Below are 16,104 nucleotides of genomic sequence, written 5' to 3' on the forward strand. Positions count from 1 at the left end.
TGATGTTTATCAAACACTGTCCAGATCAGTCTCTTGCCAATGTTTTTAAGTTCAAGTCCGCAGGGAAATGGTCTGCTAGCGAGATCCAAGAGAGGCTTGATGAGCACATGCTGGAGAGGAAGTCCCGTGTTGCTGCAGGTGGACAACGTGAAGCAGGCGCGGTAGAGCGTAGGTTCCATTCACAGGTTCATGTCCCTGTAGTCGACGTGGCTCCCGACTTGAACACGACCGTGCCGGTGGTGCCATCTCCCGTCCCGGCTCATGCGTCATCTACACTATTTTGTGCAAGGTGTCCTACACCGTCTCCCGCACCTGTCTTTGGCGGTGATGACTATATGAGGAGTTTGGTGAGCTTACTAGACCGTTTGGTCACAATGCAGACTCAGGTTCCAGTTAGCGCTGCGGTCCAGACACCGACGCAGACTCAACCGCCAGCTAGCACCGCAGGGCGAGTGCCAGACGCACCGCAGCGGTTGTGCAGGGTTTGTAAGTCTCCGGATCACTCCACATTTTCCCACTGCAGCCGGGAGAACCGATGTATAAACTGTTTGTCTCCTGGTCATTGGAAGAGGGACTGTCCTCACCCTCAGCCGCCCAACCAGCTCCGTTCTCAGCCTGGTGGAAGAGCTCGTTGTCAGTCTCGTCCGTTAAACTACTAAACCCACACCTAGAGAGGGATGGTGTGGGTAATGTAGATGTATCCCTCACTGATGTCTCCGGCTTGGCTAAATGGTATGATGACAAGTGTGCCAAAGCACCTCAGGGTTCGCGTATGGTCATTCAGGCGACACAGAGGATTCAGGCTTTCAGTGACTTGTTCTATGCTCCTGTTCTTGTCAACCAGAGTGTGCAGCTTAATGGCATGTTGGATACTGGCTCTATGTCATGCAGTATCAGTGAAAATGCAGTAGAGAAGCTCCGCTCTGGGGGTGTTTTACCTGAGAAGCAGCAGCCTGAAGAGAACATTGTCTTGATTGGCTGCGGTGGTCTGGAGACTAGGCCTGATGGTTTTTATGACCTCAACATGCAGCTTTATGGTGTTTCCTTTGTCATACCCACTCTGGTCGTGCCCGGTCAGCATTATGATCTGATAGTCGGCACAAACGTCATTAAACATGTGGCCCATGTACTCAAGAGTGGTACTGAGTACTGGGACATCGCGTCCAGACAGGAACATCCGTCTAGTCCTGACGTTGAACAGTTCTTGTCCATGTTCACGAATGTAGAGCGCTGGAGGGGTGGTGCAGTTCCTGAGAAGATAGGTACTGTTAAGCTCACCCAGGCCGTGACACTCTTACCGAGGCACGAGCACTTAGTCTGGGGCAGACTTCCTGCTAAGGTGCCTATGTCAGCTGGAAGCACTGTTGTTGTGGAGCCGACAGACTCCAAGGCCATGCCACGCGGTGTCCTCGTAGGTCGACTTGTCACACCGCTCTGGGGTGATAGGTGGGTACCCATGACTGTTGTCAATCCATCTGACAAAGCCATCACGCTGAAAAGGAACTGCAAGTTGGCTGATGTGTTTCCATGCTTGGCGATTGAGGACTTTAATGTTTTCCAGGGACTGCAATCAGTTGCGGGGAGGCATGAGTCCAACGCCACAGGTAGTGCCTGTCCCCCTGTCCAGCCGGCTAGGAGTTTGTCAGAGCTCGGACTCAGTGACATTGACCTCAGCTCCTGTCAGGTTAGTGAGGCATGCAAGTCCCAGCTCACTCAGCTGCTCACCGAGTACCATGACATCTTCTCCAGGGACTCTCTGGACTGTGGCGAGGTCACAGGATACACACATCGCATCCATCTGGTGGATGAGCGCCCCTTTCGCTTGCCCTACAGGAGGGTTCCCCCAGCCCACTATCAGAAGTTGAGACAGGTTCTCACTGATATGGAGGAGAAAGGGATTATCCGGAAGTCCTCGAGCGCATACGCTTCACCGCTGGTTATGGTATGGAAGAAGGATGGCGGGCTTCGGATCTGCACTGATTTCAGATGGCTGAATGCTCGGACCTTGAAAGACGCTCATCCCTTGCCACACCAGTCGGACTGTCTTGCCGCGCTGGGTGGTAACTGCCTCTTTAGTACGATGGACCTCACCTCTGGCTTCTTCAACATCCCAATGCATGACGATGACAAGAAGTACACTGCTTTCACGACTCCCCTTGGGTTGCATGAATACAATCGCATGCCACAGGGCCTTTGTAATAGCCCTGCAGCCTTCATGAGAATGATGATTGGGATCTTTGGGGATCTGAACTTCACGAAGCTTTTGTGCTATCTTGATGATCTTCTTGTCTTCGCGCCGTCAGAGGTTGAGGCTCTGTCGAGGCTCCGCACTGTGTTTCAGAGGTTGAGGGAGAACAACTTGAAACTGGCTCCGAAAAAGTGTCATCTGCTGCAGAAGCGGGTGCGGTTTTTGGGCCACGTGGTTGATGGCGGAGGTGTGTCTGTCGATCCCTCCAAAGTAGAGGTCATCTCCAACATGACAGTGCAGGATCTCATGGAAGGTGATGGGTGCACGCCTTCTGTTCGTAGGATCAAATCTTTCCTTGGTATGGTATTTTACTACCAGCATTTCCTCCCGAACTGCTCCTCCGTGGCTAAGCCCCTGTTCGCCCTTACAGCTGGACAAAAGAGGAGGGGGAGGTCGGCTAAGGATAAGAAGCCCCATGGCAGCTTCCGTAAGCTTACCTCCGCAGACTGGACGGTGGAATGTGGGGAAGCATTTGATCTGTTGAAGACGATGTTACTGGAGTGTGTGATGCTTGCCCATCCAGACTTTGAGGTGCCTTTCATTTTGTCGGTCGATGCGTCTTTGGACGGACTCGGCGCGGTGCTGTCTCAAGTGCCCCGAGGAGAGTCCAAGGCCAGACCTGTTGGTTTTGCAAGCAAGTCCCTCAGTGCCTCACAGCGGAAGTATCCAGCTCATAGACTGGAGTTCATGGCGCTGAAGTGGAGTGTTTGTGAAAAGTTCAGCCACTGGCTGAAGGGTCAAAGCTTCACCGTTTGGACAGATAATAATCCGCTGACTTATCTCCTAACGAAGCCGAAGCTTGACGCGTGTGAGATCCGCTGGGTGTCTAAGTTGGCGTCTTACACTTTCGATCTCAAACACCTGCCAGGGAAGAAAAACGTGGTGGCGGATGCCTTGAGTCGCGACCCTTTTTCCAAGCCCGTCAGTCAGAGGCTACTTAGGGAGCCCTACCCGGCCCTTGTTCAGGAAGCCGACGGGGTTGAGGGGGACTCTGTGCAGGATGTTTTCAGACTCAGTTGCCAGTCCCAAACAGTGAGTAGTGCGCGATCTGGGTTTGCTTGTGATGCAGCTGAGGTCAGGGCTTTTTGTCAAGCCAAATGTGACTGGCCTGATGCATCAGTATTCACAGCACTCAGTTTGGTCCAGCACGTTCAGCATCTGTCGGGTGGTCAGGATACACTGCCAATGTTATCCACCGAGGAGCTCAGGTTGAGTCAGGAGCAGGACCCCTGCATCTCCAAGGTGTTGCCCTTTGTCGCTGTTCGGAAGTGGCCATCGAGACGTGAGAGGCATGGTGCTGACCAGAAGGTCCTCAGGCTGTTGAAACAGTGGGAGAAGTTGGAAGTCAATGATGGTGTCTTGTACAGGGTGACAAAGGACCCAGTGTCCAAGCAGAGGAGGTCTCAGTATGTTTTACCTCTGAGTCTGAAAGACAAGGCACTGTCTGGCATCCACGATCACACTGGTCATCAGGGCCAGGACCGTACTCTCTCTCTTGCAAGGCAACGTTTTTATTGGCCTGACATGGAGAGGGATATCAGAGCATATGTCAGATGCTGTCGGAGATGTGTGTTTGGGAAGACCCCAGAGCCAGCTGCTTGCGCGCCCCTGGAGAACATTAAAACTTCCGCACCGATGCAGCTTGTGTGTATGGATTTCTGGTCCGCTGAGGACAGTAAGCAGCGGTCAGTCGATGTCTTAGTGGTTACTGACCACTTCACTAAGCTTGCTCACGCGTTCCCCTGCACCAATCAGACAGCGAAGCAGGTCGCCAAGAAACTCTGGGATCATGTATTCTGTGTTTACGGGTTTCCGGAGAGAATACATTCTGACCAGGGCACAAACTTTGAGAGCAACCTGATTGCAGAGCTTCTCAAGTTGGCGGGTGTAGCGAAGTCCCACACGACGGCCTACCATCCTATGGGTAATGGCGGGACAGAGCGTTTTAATCGCACGATGGGGAATATGCTCCGTTCCCTTCCGCTTCAACAGAAGCAACAGTGGCCTCAGCAGATCCATTCTCTCACACTCGCGTACAATGCCACTGTTCACGAGACCACGGGTTATGCACCTTTCTTCCTGATGTATGGGCGTGTCCCAAGACTGCCGGTGGATGTTATGTTCAGGCAGGTTTTGCATGATCCTCACGTTGTTGACTATGACTCTTATGCTCAGTCTCTGCTTTCCTGTCTAAGGAGTGCAATGGAGATCGCTCAGAAGCACTCCACGGCTGAGCAGCAGCATCAGGCGCGGCAGTACAACAGACACGCCAAGGGCACTGTCCTGTCTGTCGGGGATCGTGTTTTGGTTGCGAACCAGAGTGAGCGAGGGAAGAGAAAGTTGGCTGACAAATGGGAGAACGGAGTGTACACGGTTGTCGGTGTCAACCCCAATATCCACGTCTACAAGATTCAGGATGCAGAGGGGCACACCAGAGTGGTGCACAGGAACCGTTTGTTGGAGGTCAACTTCTTGCCCCTTCCTGAGTTAGATCAGGGTGAGGAGTCCAGTACAACCAGTCAGTTGCTTGACTGCGCAGAGTCCGATGAGGAGGACAGTGCAGATGGCCTGACGGTTTCAGGGGATGCAGTGGGGCTAGCAGTCATCACTTGGAGACTCGCCTAGACCTGAGTGGGCAGAAGCGGAAGAGTTCATTCCATCTAGTCTGGTAGTCAGTCCTGTGGGGGCCACTGCTCAGACTCCACCCAACACACACGCACCACACAACACACATGCACCACACATAGAGGCATCACACTCACTCGATGTTGGTGTTATGTCTCACACTGATTCGCACACAGAAGCACCACACTCACTCGATACAGATGTTGCAGCTCGCACTGTCTCACGCACACAAGTAGAGAGCGATGGTCGGGTTAGGACACGCACAGGGAGGGTGGTGAGGTCAGTGAACAGGTTAATAGAATCTATGGCTCAGATGCCATTTCTACGGAGTGTGAGGGTTTGAACTTTGATGGAGGTTGGAGTCATTCAAACTAGTTTAATGTGAGTTATTAGGTGTCTATCAGACAGGGTTGTTTTGGGCCAAGTGCATGGTGTGGCGTATCAGGCGGCACATTGATCTAGGGGAATACTGAGACTTGATCAACCTCATTATTTTCTGAACCTCGTAACCGAGGTAGCTCCTAAGTTGACTGGAGGACTAGGTCCTTCTTTTCACTTGTGCCAGTAGTCAGTGATGGGCTTTTCCTTTCCTCTTTCTCTTTTTATCCTGCTGTCAGGATGTTGGTGAATTTCAGGAGGGGTTAATGTAACCAGGTTAAAATTAATGTTTTTATTTTATTTTGTTTGAGTATGAAATATCACCAAATCCTGTCTGTGTGCTGTTATTTGTGTTTACTACATTTTATTTTATGTCATCATTTACTTTTATGTATGTTTTCCAACGACCGTCATATACATGTACTGTCGCTTTAAGAGAGAGGTCTTGTGGGTACACGGAAGAGGTAACGCGGGAGAGGCCATTTTTTGTTTTGTGGGAGGAGTCTCAAGCAGCGATCGAGCCGAGCCACGCGTGTTTCTTACCGTAGGACAGTTTTGCTGGTTGAGGAGAACGTAACCTTGAGTATCCCTGTAAGAAGATACTGCAAGCTGTGGGATAAAATACTTGTTTATCCTTTCTTACATCGGAGTCCCGTGGACGGTTTCTCCTTCTAACGCACACGAGTGAAGTCCGGGCAGTGGTTGAACTTCGACCCCCACGTCCGTAAGAAACACCGCTCCCGCTGGAGGACTGGACGTTTGTCGAAGGGTTTGAAACCAAAATAAATGGCAAGGTGGGCCAAATAGAGTCCTGTGTGTCCCCCCTCCTTCCTTGATCATGATGATGATGATGATGATGAGAGAATGAGGGCCCCCCACAACACCTGGGGCCCCACCGAAAATAGAACACAACGCAGAGCTAATGATGAGAGTGACGGGCGTGCAGCAGGCTGACCAGCATAGAACAGCATAGGACTGCCCCCGTTACACTCACAACCAATCACAGCTGGATCACAGCTCCGACGCATTCATGAATAGTCGTAAAAAAGGCTATAGCCTTTATAGGGGCCGTTAATAGCTATGTATAGGGGCCCCGTACTGCACTGTATTTTTTATCATTAGCCGACTTTACGAGTGTGTCACTGAATGCGTCGGAGTTCGGTGCGTTCACGGACGCTCGTAAACTCGGCAACAGAGCTCCAAACGGCCCCCCCCGACCTTGTGGGCCCTGGGGCGACCGCCCCCATGCCCTCGCTCTGGCTCCGCTACAGGCGGAAGGTTTGCTATCGCCGAGTCCGTTGAGTGACAACAGGCGATCCGCCTTCTACATCTCCGACTGTAAAAGGAATGCCTTGAGCGCGCCGTATTTTCCCACAGCCGGGGGGCTTCCAGTAGCCCCATAGATCGGGCCGTCGTCCGGGCATCCAACGCCGCCACCACATGGAAATACCTCGTAACATCCCGCGTTATTCCTCCCAGCTCGAACTGGGCTTCAATGTGCTGACACCATGGCCGGGGACTGTGCTGCCAAAACTCGGGCAAATTCGCCGTCGCTGCTGAGATGCTAGCGCTAACATGAGCCATTCTGTTAGCATCACTCGGAGCCGGAGCGGTGTCATCATCGCTTTGGGTCGACATGTTCGTTGTCAACGTGCGGGGTCACCAATGTGGGAGTGCAAGAATGAGGAGACGGAGAGATCGAGTCGAGTCAATTCCGTTTACTCGCCACACAAAACGACACCGGTACAGCACAATCTCTCGTGGCAACCAGCTAACCGCTAGGCTGCTGCAAACATGGCTCTCCGGAAAACCTAAGCCGTGCCTACCTCAGCACTCTGAATGTCCGCCTTAAAGGAGCAGCAGCCCCTGGTGAATCTACCCCCATTTGTGTATCACCACACTCCCATATTTTTCATGTCTGGGCTACGGAGAAGGGTGGCAACACGGAAGCCTTTTCACACGAAAAAAAAAATAATCAAAGCCCAGCTAAATGTTGCAAAAATATATATTCAGTCTCCCAACAGCATGTTGAAAAATGTGTTATGGTCTAATGAGATCAAGGTTGAACTTTTTGTCCATAATTCCAACAGGTATGTTTGGCACAAAACTAACTCAGCACATCACCAGATGAAGACCATACCCATGGTGAAGCATGTTGGTGGCAGCATCATGCTTTATGGCTGCTTTTCTTTAGCTGGAACTGGGGGTGGAGGGAATCATGAATAGCTCTAAATACCAGTCGATTTTGGCGCAAACCCTTCAGGCGTCTGCTAGAAAGCTGAAGATGAATTTCACCTTTCAGCACAACAACAACCAAAGGTGTGGTCATCACTGTAAGAAGATCAATGTTTTGGAATGGCCTCGCCAGAGCCCAGACCTGAATCCAGTTGGACATCTGTGGGGTGACTTTAAGAGGGCTGTACACAGGAGATGCCCTCACAATTTGATTGTTTTTTGCAAGGAAGAGTGGGAAAATATCGCCAAGTCAAGATGTACCAAGCTGATAAACTCTTACCCAAAAAGACTGAAGGCTGTTAATAAAATCAAAAGTTGCTTCAACAAAGTATTAGTTTAGGGGTGTGCATACTTATGCAACTGGGTTATTGTAAGTTTTGTTTTGTTTTTTTCTTAAATGCTTTTCATTGTATTTCACTTCATTAGTTATAGGTTAAAATAAAGTTGAAAAAGTGCTGACATAATTTATCTTGATTTAATTTTTTCCATCAAAAAACCTACCATTTTAAATGGGATGTGTAGACTTGTTATATCCAAGTATATTATGGATACTTAGTATTTGCTTGCTAACAAATTTCTTTTCTTTGCTTGTTGTTGGTTTCACCACCCCACAGCTGTTTGGAGATGTCTGCTACCATTGCAACTGTGTTATTGAAGGCGATGGTGAGATATTTTACTATGAAATACATAATTGTTCAAGTTTTGTATTCACAAAGGTGCTAAAAACTATGCCTGCCTTGTTGCTTTTCTGGTATAACTATTGCCAGGCACTGTGTTTTGCATTAGCTACATATACATGAGCAACATTATGGAAATCTTGGACTTAAGCCACATATGTCTGTGTGTTTGTAAGTTGTGTCAGCCCTAAACAAGGCCTGGTGTGTCAGCTGTTTCTCCTGCTCCACATGCAACACCAAGCTCACCCTCAAGTAAGTAGCAGAGTTCTAAACAACATGGAGGAAGATCTTTCAGGGGCATCTTACAAAGATCACTCAAGTGGTGTGGCATTTTCATGCCCATACATGGGATTCAAGTTCCATCTGTAGTTCAACCCAATGGCAAAATGCTTAAAGGGTATAAACAGTTACCTCCAACAATGTCCAGAATTTTCTGTACTCTTGTTTACAGTTAATTCCGCAATTATACACTTCTTTTCAATTCCAATAGGGCTTTGAACTTGCGAGAAAAAAAGTTTTGAAAATTAATTACATTACCTAGTTTAGAATTATTCCATGTCACCATTTCGAGTGTCCCTGCAAACTCTGCAGTCTCCCTACTTAAGTTGTTTGCCATTATGGCAGTGTTAATAGCATATATTACATGTGTTTTAAAAGATGAAGGTGGGATTACATCAAGGATCGGCTCTGAGCCCTCTCTTGGTGATGGACAGGTTGATGGACGAGATCAGGCAGGAGTCTCCGTGGACTATGATGTTTGTGGATGACAATTGTGATCTGTTGCGAGAGTAGGGTGCAGATTCAGGAGAGCCTGGAGAGGTGGAGGTATGCACTGGAGAGAAGAGGAATCAAAGTCAGTAGGAACAAGATGGAACCCATATGCGTGAAAAAAGGAAGGACAGTGGAATGGTGAGGATGCAAGGAATTGAGGTGACGAAGGCATATGAGTTTAAATACTTGGGGTCAACTGTCCAAAGTAATGGGGAGTGCAGAAGAGAGGGGAAGAAGAGAGTGCAGGCAGGGTGGAGTGGGTGCAGAACAGTGTCAGGAGGGATTTGCGACAGAAGGGTACCAGCAAGAGTTAAAGGGAAGGTTTACAAGATGGTTGTGAGACCAGCTATGTTGTATGGTTTGGAGACAGTCGCACTGATGAAAAGACAGGAGGTGGAGCCGGAGGTGGCAGAGTTGAAGATGCTAAGATTGTCATTGGGAGTGACGAAGAAAGACAGGATTAGGAGCGATTATATTAGAGGGACCGCTCAGGTTGGACGGTTTGGAGACAAAGCAAGAGAGGCAAGATTGAGATAGCTTGGACATGTGTGGGGGAGAGATGCTGGGTATATTGGGAGAAGGATAGTGAATATGGAGCTGCCAGGGAAGAGGAAAAGAGGAAGGCCAAAGAGAAGGTTTATGGATGTTGTGAGGGAGGACATGCAGGTGGCTGGTGTGACAGAGGAAGATGCAGAGGACAGGAAGAGATGGAAACAGATGATCCACTGTGGTGATTCCTAATGGGGGCAGCCGAAAGTAGTAGTAGTAGTAATAGATTAGCTATTCCATGTCCCCATTTTGAGTGTCCCTGCAAATTCTGCAGTCTCCTTCCTTAAGTTGTTTGACATTATGGCAGTGTCCATAGCATATATTACACATGTTTTAAGAGATGTTAACAGAAGTATTGAGAGGGGTTAAAACCATTATATAAGCACATATCTGTGCAAGCAGAGAAAAATCTAGCTCTTTTGAGCCACATTGCAGCCTTGGTCAAATCCAGCTATCAGAGGAAAAAAAGATTTATCAGAGAAAGATGACACAACATTCACAGCCACAGGTTTACCACAACATTTTTGAGGAAAACAGTACGTTATTTCAGTTTTTTGTTTTTTTTTTAATCATGAAGTTTGCACTGTATGTCATTTATACTTATAACATATTTCAAGGACAGAGATTGGGATCCCAAAAAAAATCACATTTCATTGTTTCATAGTTGAAAATGTAATGGGTCTGGATGTGCCCAAAAGGACACAACTTTGAGGTCACCACTTTAGAGGTCTGTTGGATTAATCCCCAAATTTATGAGTTCAGTAGAGACATAATTTCTTCTCCACCATGCTTCTGACTTCCATTTTTCTAGTGCATCTGCCCAAAAAAAATTCCCAGTATGTTTTTCTCTGCTCATCTCCTAATGTTTTGTATCTGTGGTCCTTCTTTACCTTCCACTATTTCCTTTCCTAAGTCCTGTAACCCCTTTTTATACCCGCCACTAGAAAGCATCGTGTATCTAAACCGTGTCTATATATATAATTCACTTGGTTTACATTTACACCTGACTTCAGACTGCACAACACATATGGTGAAGTTTACATTATTTTAAAGTAGTAGTATTACTCGTAGTAGTAGTAGTAGCAGTAGTAGTAGTAATAACAGTAATGGTAATACATGATTGATCCCTTTTGGGGGTAACACCAAGTAACAAAGAATATAGCACTGACCAGTATTGGCAGTAAACAGGAGTGTCCTGATAGTCTTAACTTTAGGAGGCAGACGCCGGCACAGCAGTCACACAGAGGTAGGAAGAAGGAGCGATGTATTGAAGTGTTGCAAGATAGTCCTAGCCAAAAAAATGATGCAAAAACAGTTATGAACAAGAAATCTGCTGGAGGATGGGACTGTGACCAAGGGAAGAGAGGATGCAGCACAAAGGGGATCCTGGATCCAAGAGTTTTCAGTCAGCTGAGTGAGAGAGAAGCTGATCCCATGGTCATCACACAGTCCATAGAAGAAAAATTTAGTCCTGATTGAGAGAAATAGAAAATGAAAGAGAGAGAAAGGGAGAGAGAGAGAGGAAGATGGCCACACAACATGGCTGCCGGAGATACAAGCAGAAGGCTAGAATGCTTTCAGAAAGGGTGTAGGAACATTGTCCTCTGCAGGACAAGATCAAAAGATCATTGCTAGGACCTAGAGTCATACACACATTTGGACTGAGACCCTTCAGAAAGACACTGGCTCAGAGGAAGCCAGATTCAAAAGAAGTGAAATAACGACCTGAATGAAAAAGATGGGTTTTCAGTTTAGATATGGAAGTCGACAGAATCAGACTCTGATGTCAGCTAGGAGACCATTCCAGAGAAGCAGAGGCTCTGCAGCCTGCGGACTTCTGTCAAACTCATGGACGGAGGCCTGTGTCTTGACAGCAGAAGGTACAAAATGGTACACAAGGCTGTATAAGATCTTAAGATCTAACAAATATGAAGGGGTAAACACACCCAGTATTTTCATAGATAAAAAAAAACAAACAAAATAAATAAAGTCAGATCTAGCATGAACAGCGAGCCAGTCAAAGGTAGCAAGAAGTGGTGTAATATCTACTACTACTACTACTACTTTCAGCTGTTCCTGTTAGGGGTCCCCACAGCGGATCATTCGTTTCCATCTCTCCCTGTCCTCTGCATCTTCCTCTGTCACACCAGCCACCTTCATGTCCTCCCTCACCACATCCATAAACCTCCTCTTTGGCCTTCCTCTTGTCCTCTTCCCTGGCAGCTCCATATTCAGCATCCTTCTTCCAATATACCCAGCATCTCTCCTCCACACATGTCCAAACCATCTCAGTCTTGCCTCTCTTGCTTTGTCTCCAAACCGTCCAACCTGAGCTGTCCCTCTAATATACTCGTTCCTAATCCTGTCCTTCTTCATCACTCCCAATGAATTGGTGTAATATGATGAAATTTATTAGATCCAGTTAAAATCATTGCAGCGTTATTTTGAACCAATTGAAGGTTTTTAGTGCTAGCACATGACAAGCCTGAAAAAAGGATTTTGCAGTAATCTAATCTGGATTAAACAAAAGCAAGAATCAGGGTCTCAGCAATTCACCATTTCAAATAAAAAATGCCTCTGCAATTTATTTTTCTCAATATGTACACTGTACTATGCTTGTTATTTCTATTTTAATCACTGTTGGATCCTCACAAACTAGACATTCAGTTAACATAGTTCCTGAGTGATAGCGGTGCATGTGGCAGTGCATGCTGTAATTGATGGAAACAGCGACATGTAAAGTGTTGTTCCTCTTTTCCTCAGAAACAAGTTTGGGGAGTTTGACATGAAGCCAGTGTGCAAGAAGTGCTACGAGAGGTTCCCTCTGGAGCTGAAGAAGAGGCTGAAGAAGCTGTCTGAAGCTGCTGCTCGCAAGTAAAGAGACAGCTAGTGGATGCTGTGATCTGTTCACTTAGACATGCTGAAAAGGACTTTGAAAGGCTGCTTTAGTAGAATTCACAATCATGGGGGGAAGGGGGCATGTTTGTATTTCATGGGTAATGTGGGTGTGTTATTATAACGGGTCTACACTTTTTCCTTTTTTGGGGGGGGGGTTTTCCCCCCTTTTTTTCCCTAATTGTACTTGGCCAATTACCTCACTCTTCCGAGGCATCCCGGTCACTGCTCCACCCCCCTCTGCCGACCCAGGGAGGGCTGCAGACAATCACATGCCACCTCTGATCCATGTGGAGTCACCAGCTGCTTCTTTTTACCTGACAATGAGGAGTTGGGGATGTAGCATGTGAGAGGATCACGCTATTCCCCACAGTCCCCCCCCCCCGAACAGGTGCCCCGACAGACCAGAGGAGGCGCTAATGCAGCGACCAGGATACATACCCATATCCGGCTTCTCACCCGCAGACACGGCCAAATGTGTCTGTAGAGACGCCCAACCAAGCCGGAGGTAACACGGGGATTCGAACCGCCGATCTCCATGTTGGTAGGCTACGGAATAGACTGCTATGCCACCCAGATGCCCATACTTTTTCCTTTTGATTATGCTTATGAGGATCATCTAGCAGTGAGGATCAGCTCATAAGGACGGACTGCATGTCAGATAGTATCTAGGGTACAGGGTTATCTTATTTGTTAGTAAACTCACTTCTCAGCATTTGTACCAGTTTCTTCATGAAAATAAAATGTGACTTTTCAGATGTTTTTCTGATTTCATGCTACAGTTACTGGAACAAAAACATATTTAGTTCTCTATTTCATGAAATTCAACATATCAAAAACAACAACAAAGAATAGGAAAATGGGATGAATTTTTTTTTCTTGTATAGCCGTGAGAACAGACTCTCGTCACATTTGTAATCTTCATGTGTTATTGTGACGCCAAAGAAATTGTGTTAGAGTTTTGTTTGTGATATATTTATGTTATACAGCGTAGCCAAATAAAATGATCATAGACTAAAATATAAATAAATGATAACAGATTATGTTGAATTTGTTGAATATCTTCGGTATCCATGAGTTTCCACTGTATCATTTGTTTATAAAATTTATAATCTTCATCATAATCATCATCAATGTAATCACTTCTATTTTAGTGCTATACACGGGATGAGGGTTATGGTGTTGTGTACTATATAACTGTGTATAAAATATATCTGTATATCTATAGAAAAATACATAGATTCAGTTTTAAGAGTGTAGTTTTTTCTGAACAGGCTGTAGTGTCAATAAAAGTCAAAAACGATTCTGATTTTGAGAAATGATGTTTGCAAATCTCACAACTTGCAATTGTAAGTTGTGAGATTACCATGTGAAGACTTTTACATGAATCTGTTTGAATGTGTGAGTGATTCAAACAACTTCTGAGAAGTTACATGCTCTGAATGTGTAAAAAAGATTCAGGCAAACACAAATTGTAAATGTGCAGAAGTATTTGTAATTGTCAGCACAATTTGTGTGAATGTGTAAATAACATTTGTGTACAACAATTTCAAGTATTAGGCTACAAAAGAAATCAGAGCGAATACACAATGGTTGTGTGAATGTTTGATGAAACATTCAGAAGAAAAGAAAAAAGACACTTTATTTCACATTGTATTCTAACAACGCATTTGTCTTCTGCATGTAACCCACCCTCTTGTATAGGAGCAGTGGGAGGCTGCAGCACCCGCAGACCAACTCCAGTTCTTCTTTCCATTGCCTTGCTCAGGGGCACAGGCAGGAGTATTAACCCTAACATGCATGTGTTTTTGATGATGGGAGGAAACTGGAACACCTGGAGGAAACCCACGCAGACATGGGGAGAACATGCAAACTCCACACAGAAAAGACCTGGGACAGCATGGGGTTCGAACCCAGGACCTTCTTCCTGTGATGCAACAGTGGGCCATCGTGCCGCACGTCGTTGGATTCAGAGAAGCGAACTGTGAAAAAACACACTCAAAAGTTTCCACCTGCAATCTGCAACTTTTCTCAGTATCCATTTGAAGTAATGATGGATTACATTTATATAGCGCTTTTCTAGACACCCAAAGAGTTTCACATTGAAGTGGGAAACTCACCTCAAACACCACCAATGTGTAGCACCACCTGGGAGATGCACGACAGCTGTTTTGCACCAGAATGCTCACCACACATCAGCTTGAGATGGAAAGGGAGGAATCATTGATTGAATTCCACGGGGGGATGATTAGGTGACCAGATGGAGAGAGCCAGGACACCAGGGGACCCCCCCCCTACTCTTTATGATAAGTGCCATGGGATCTTTCATGACCACAGTGAATCAGGACCTCGGTTTAACATCTCATCCAAAGGACGGCACCTCCTACAGCACAGTGTCTCCATCACTGCACTGGGGCATTGAGATTTGATTTGTGTTTGTTTTGGGGTTTTTTGGATCAGGGGGAAGACTGCCCCCTACTAGCCCACCAACATCACTTCTATCAGCAACTCTTTTCCAGGGTGGTCTTCCATCCAAGTACTACCAAGCCCACACCTGCTTAGCTTCTGTCATTAGGCAGAGCCAGGGCACATGTTGGTATGGCTGACGGAAGTGTGATGACAATGTGACAATTTTGCTGGGCAGACAGGCAATTCATCATGACACCCCCCCCCCTTTTTTTTCTTTTTTTTTTCTTCTCCGCAACTGTACCTGGACAATACCGAGCCATCCCGGTCGCTGCTCCACCCCCTCTGCCGACCCGGGGCGGACTGCAGACTACCACATACCTCCTCTACATGTGGAGTCGCCAGTTGCTTCTTTTCACCTGACCGTGAGGAGTCTAACCAGGGGGATGTAACACGTGGGAGGATCCCGCTATTTCCCCCAGTTCCCCCTCGAACAGACGCCTCGACCGACCAGAGGAGGCGCTAGTGCAGCGACCAGGACACCTACCCACATCCGGCTTTCCACCTGCAGACCCGGCCAATTGTGTCTGTAGGGACGCCCGACCAAGCCGGAGGTAACGCGGGGATTCGAACCTCCGATCCCTGTGTTGGTAGGCAACGGAACAGACCGCCACGCCACCTGGACGCCCTATCATGACATTTTAGAGGTTGATACTTGGGGTGTACCACTGATCTCAAAAAAAGACTGGATCGCGCAACCCATAATTCCGTGCCACCAATTTATGAAGGCGAATTGAACTTGATCGGCGCCATCTTAGGTAGAGCAAAAAACGATCAAATTGCATTGCAATTGCCAGCTAAAATGCCGACTTGCGGAGCACACAAGTGCTATAACCGCACAGGGTTGGAAAAAAGTGGCAATTCAGATAATATAACATTTCACAAGTAAGTACCCTTTTTTATTTGACTCTTACATTCAAGATGCCATAGCAACTGCTGATTTAAGATGCCTTGATTTGTCAAAAAAAAAAATCCCGAGCTGGCTCCTCACGTGTTCGACACTGCTCTCACTGATAATCTTGTTTTTAATCTTATAAAAGTAATCTTGTAATTATTGCAAGATACGACTGCATCATCTTGGCAAAGAATGCACTGCAAAGCTGGCAAGAAGCTGCGAAAACAGCTGACAAAACTTCTAAATGTAAATGTAAGAGCATGATTGCAGAACATGAGAATATGAGACTGTTGTTTACAAACAAGACTCATTGGAAAGTTTATTAGTATTTCTTGCACATATAGGTGATCGTAAAGAAGCCTAGT

At 46.8% G+C, this 16,104-nt stretch overlaps 1 protein-coding gene across 2 annotated transcripts in view; it reads left to right on the forward strand.

Annotated features, from left to right (window-relative positions):
- LOC130120718 (LIM and senescent cell antigen-like-containing domain protein 1) overlaps nt 1-12,499 on the forward strand; it is a 99,905-nt gene extending 87,406 nt beyond the window's left edge. For both annotated transcript variants that reach the window (XM_056289418.1, XM_056289419.1), the window contains exons 8-10: nt 8,101-8,149; nt 8,340-8,415; nt 12,247-12,499. In XM_056289418.1, coding sequence (XP_056145393.1) covers nt 8,101-8,149; nt 8,340-8,415; nt 12,247-12,361 — 240 coding nt within the window. In that variant the 3' untranslated portion in view covers nt 12,362-12,499. The remainder of the gene's footprint in view (nt 1-8,100; nt 8,150-8,339; nt 8,416-12,246) is intronic.
- Nucleotides 12,500-16,104: the final 3,605 nt, after the last annotated feature.

The sequence above is a fragment of the Lampris incognitus genome, chromosome 11 (genome assembly GCF_029633865.1).
Source record: "Lampris incognitus isolate fLamInc1 chromosome 11, fLamInc1.hap2, whole genome shotgun sequence".
NCBI lineage: Eukaryota > Metazoa > Chordata > Actinopteri > Lampriformes > Lampridae > Lampris > Lampris incognitus.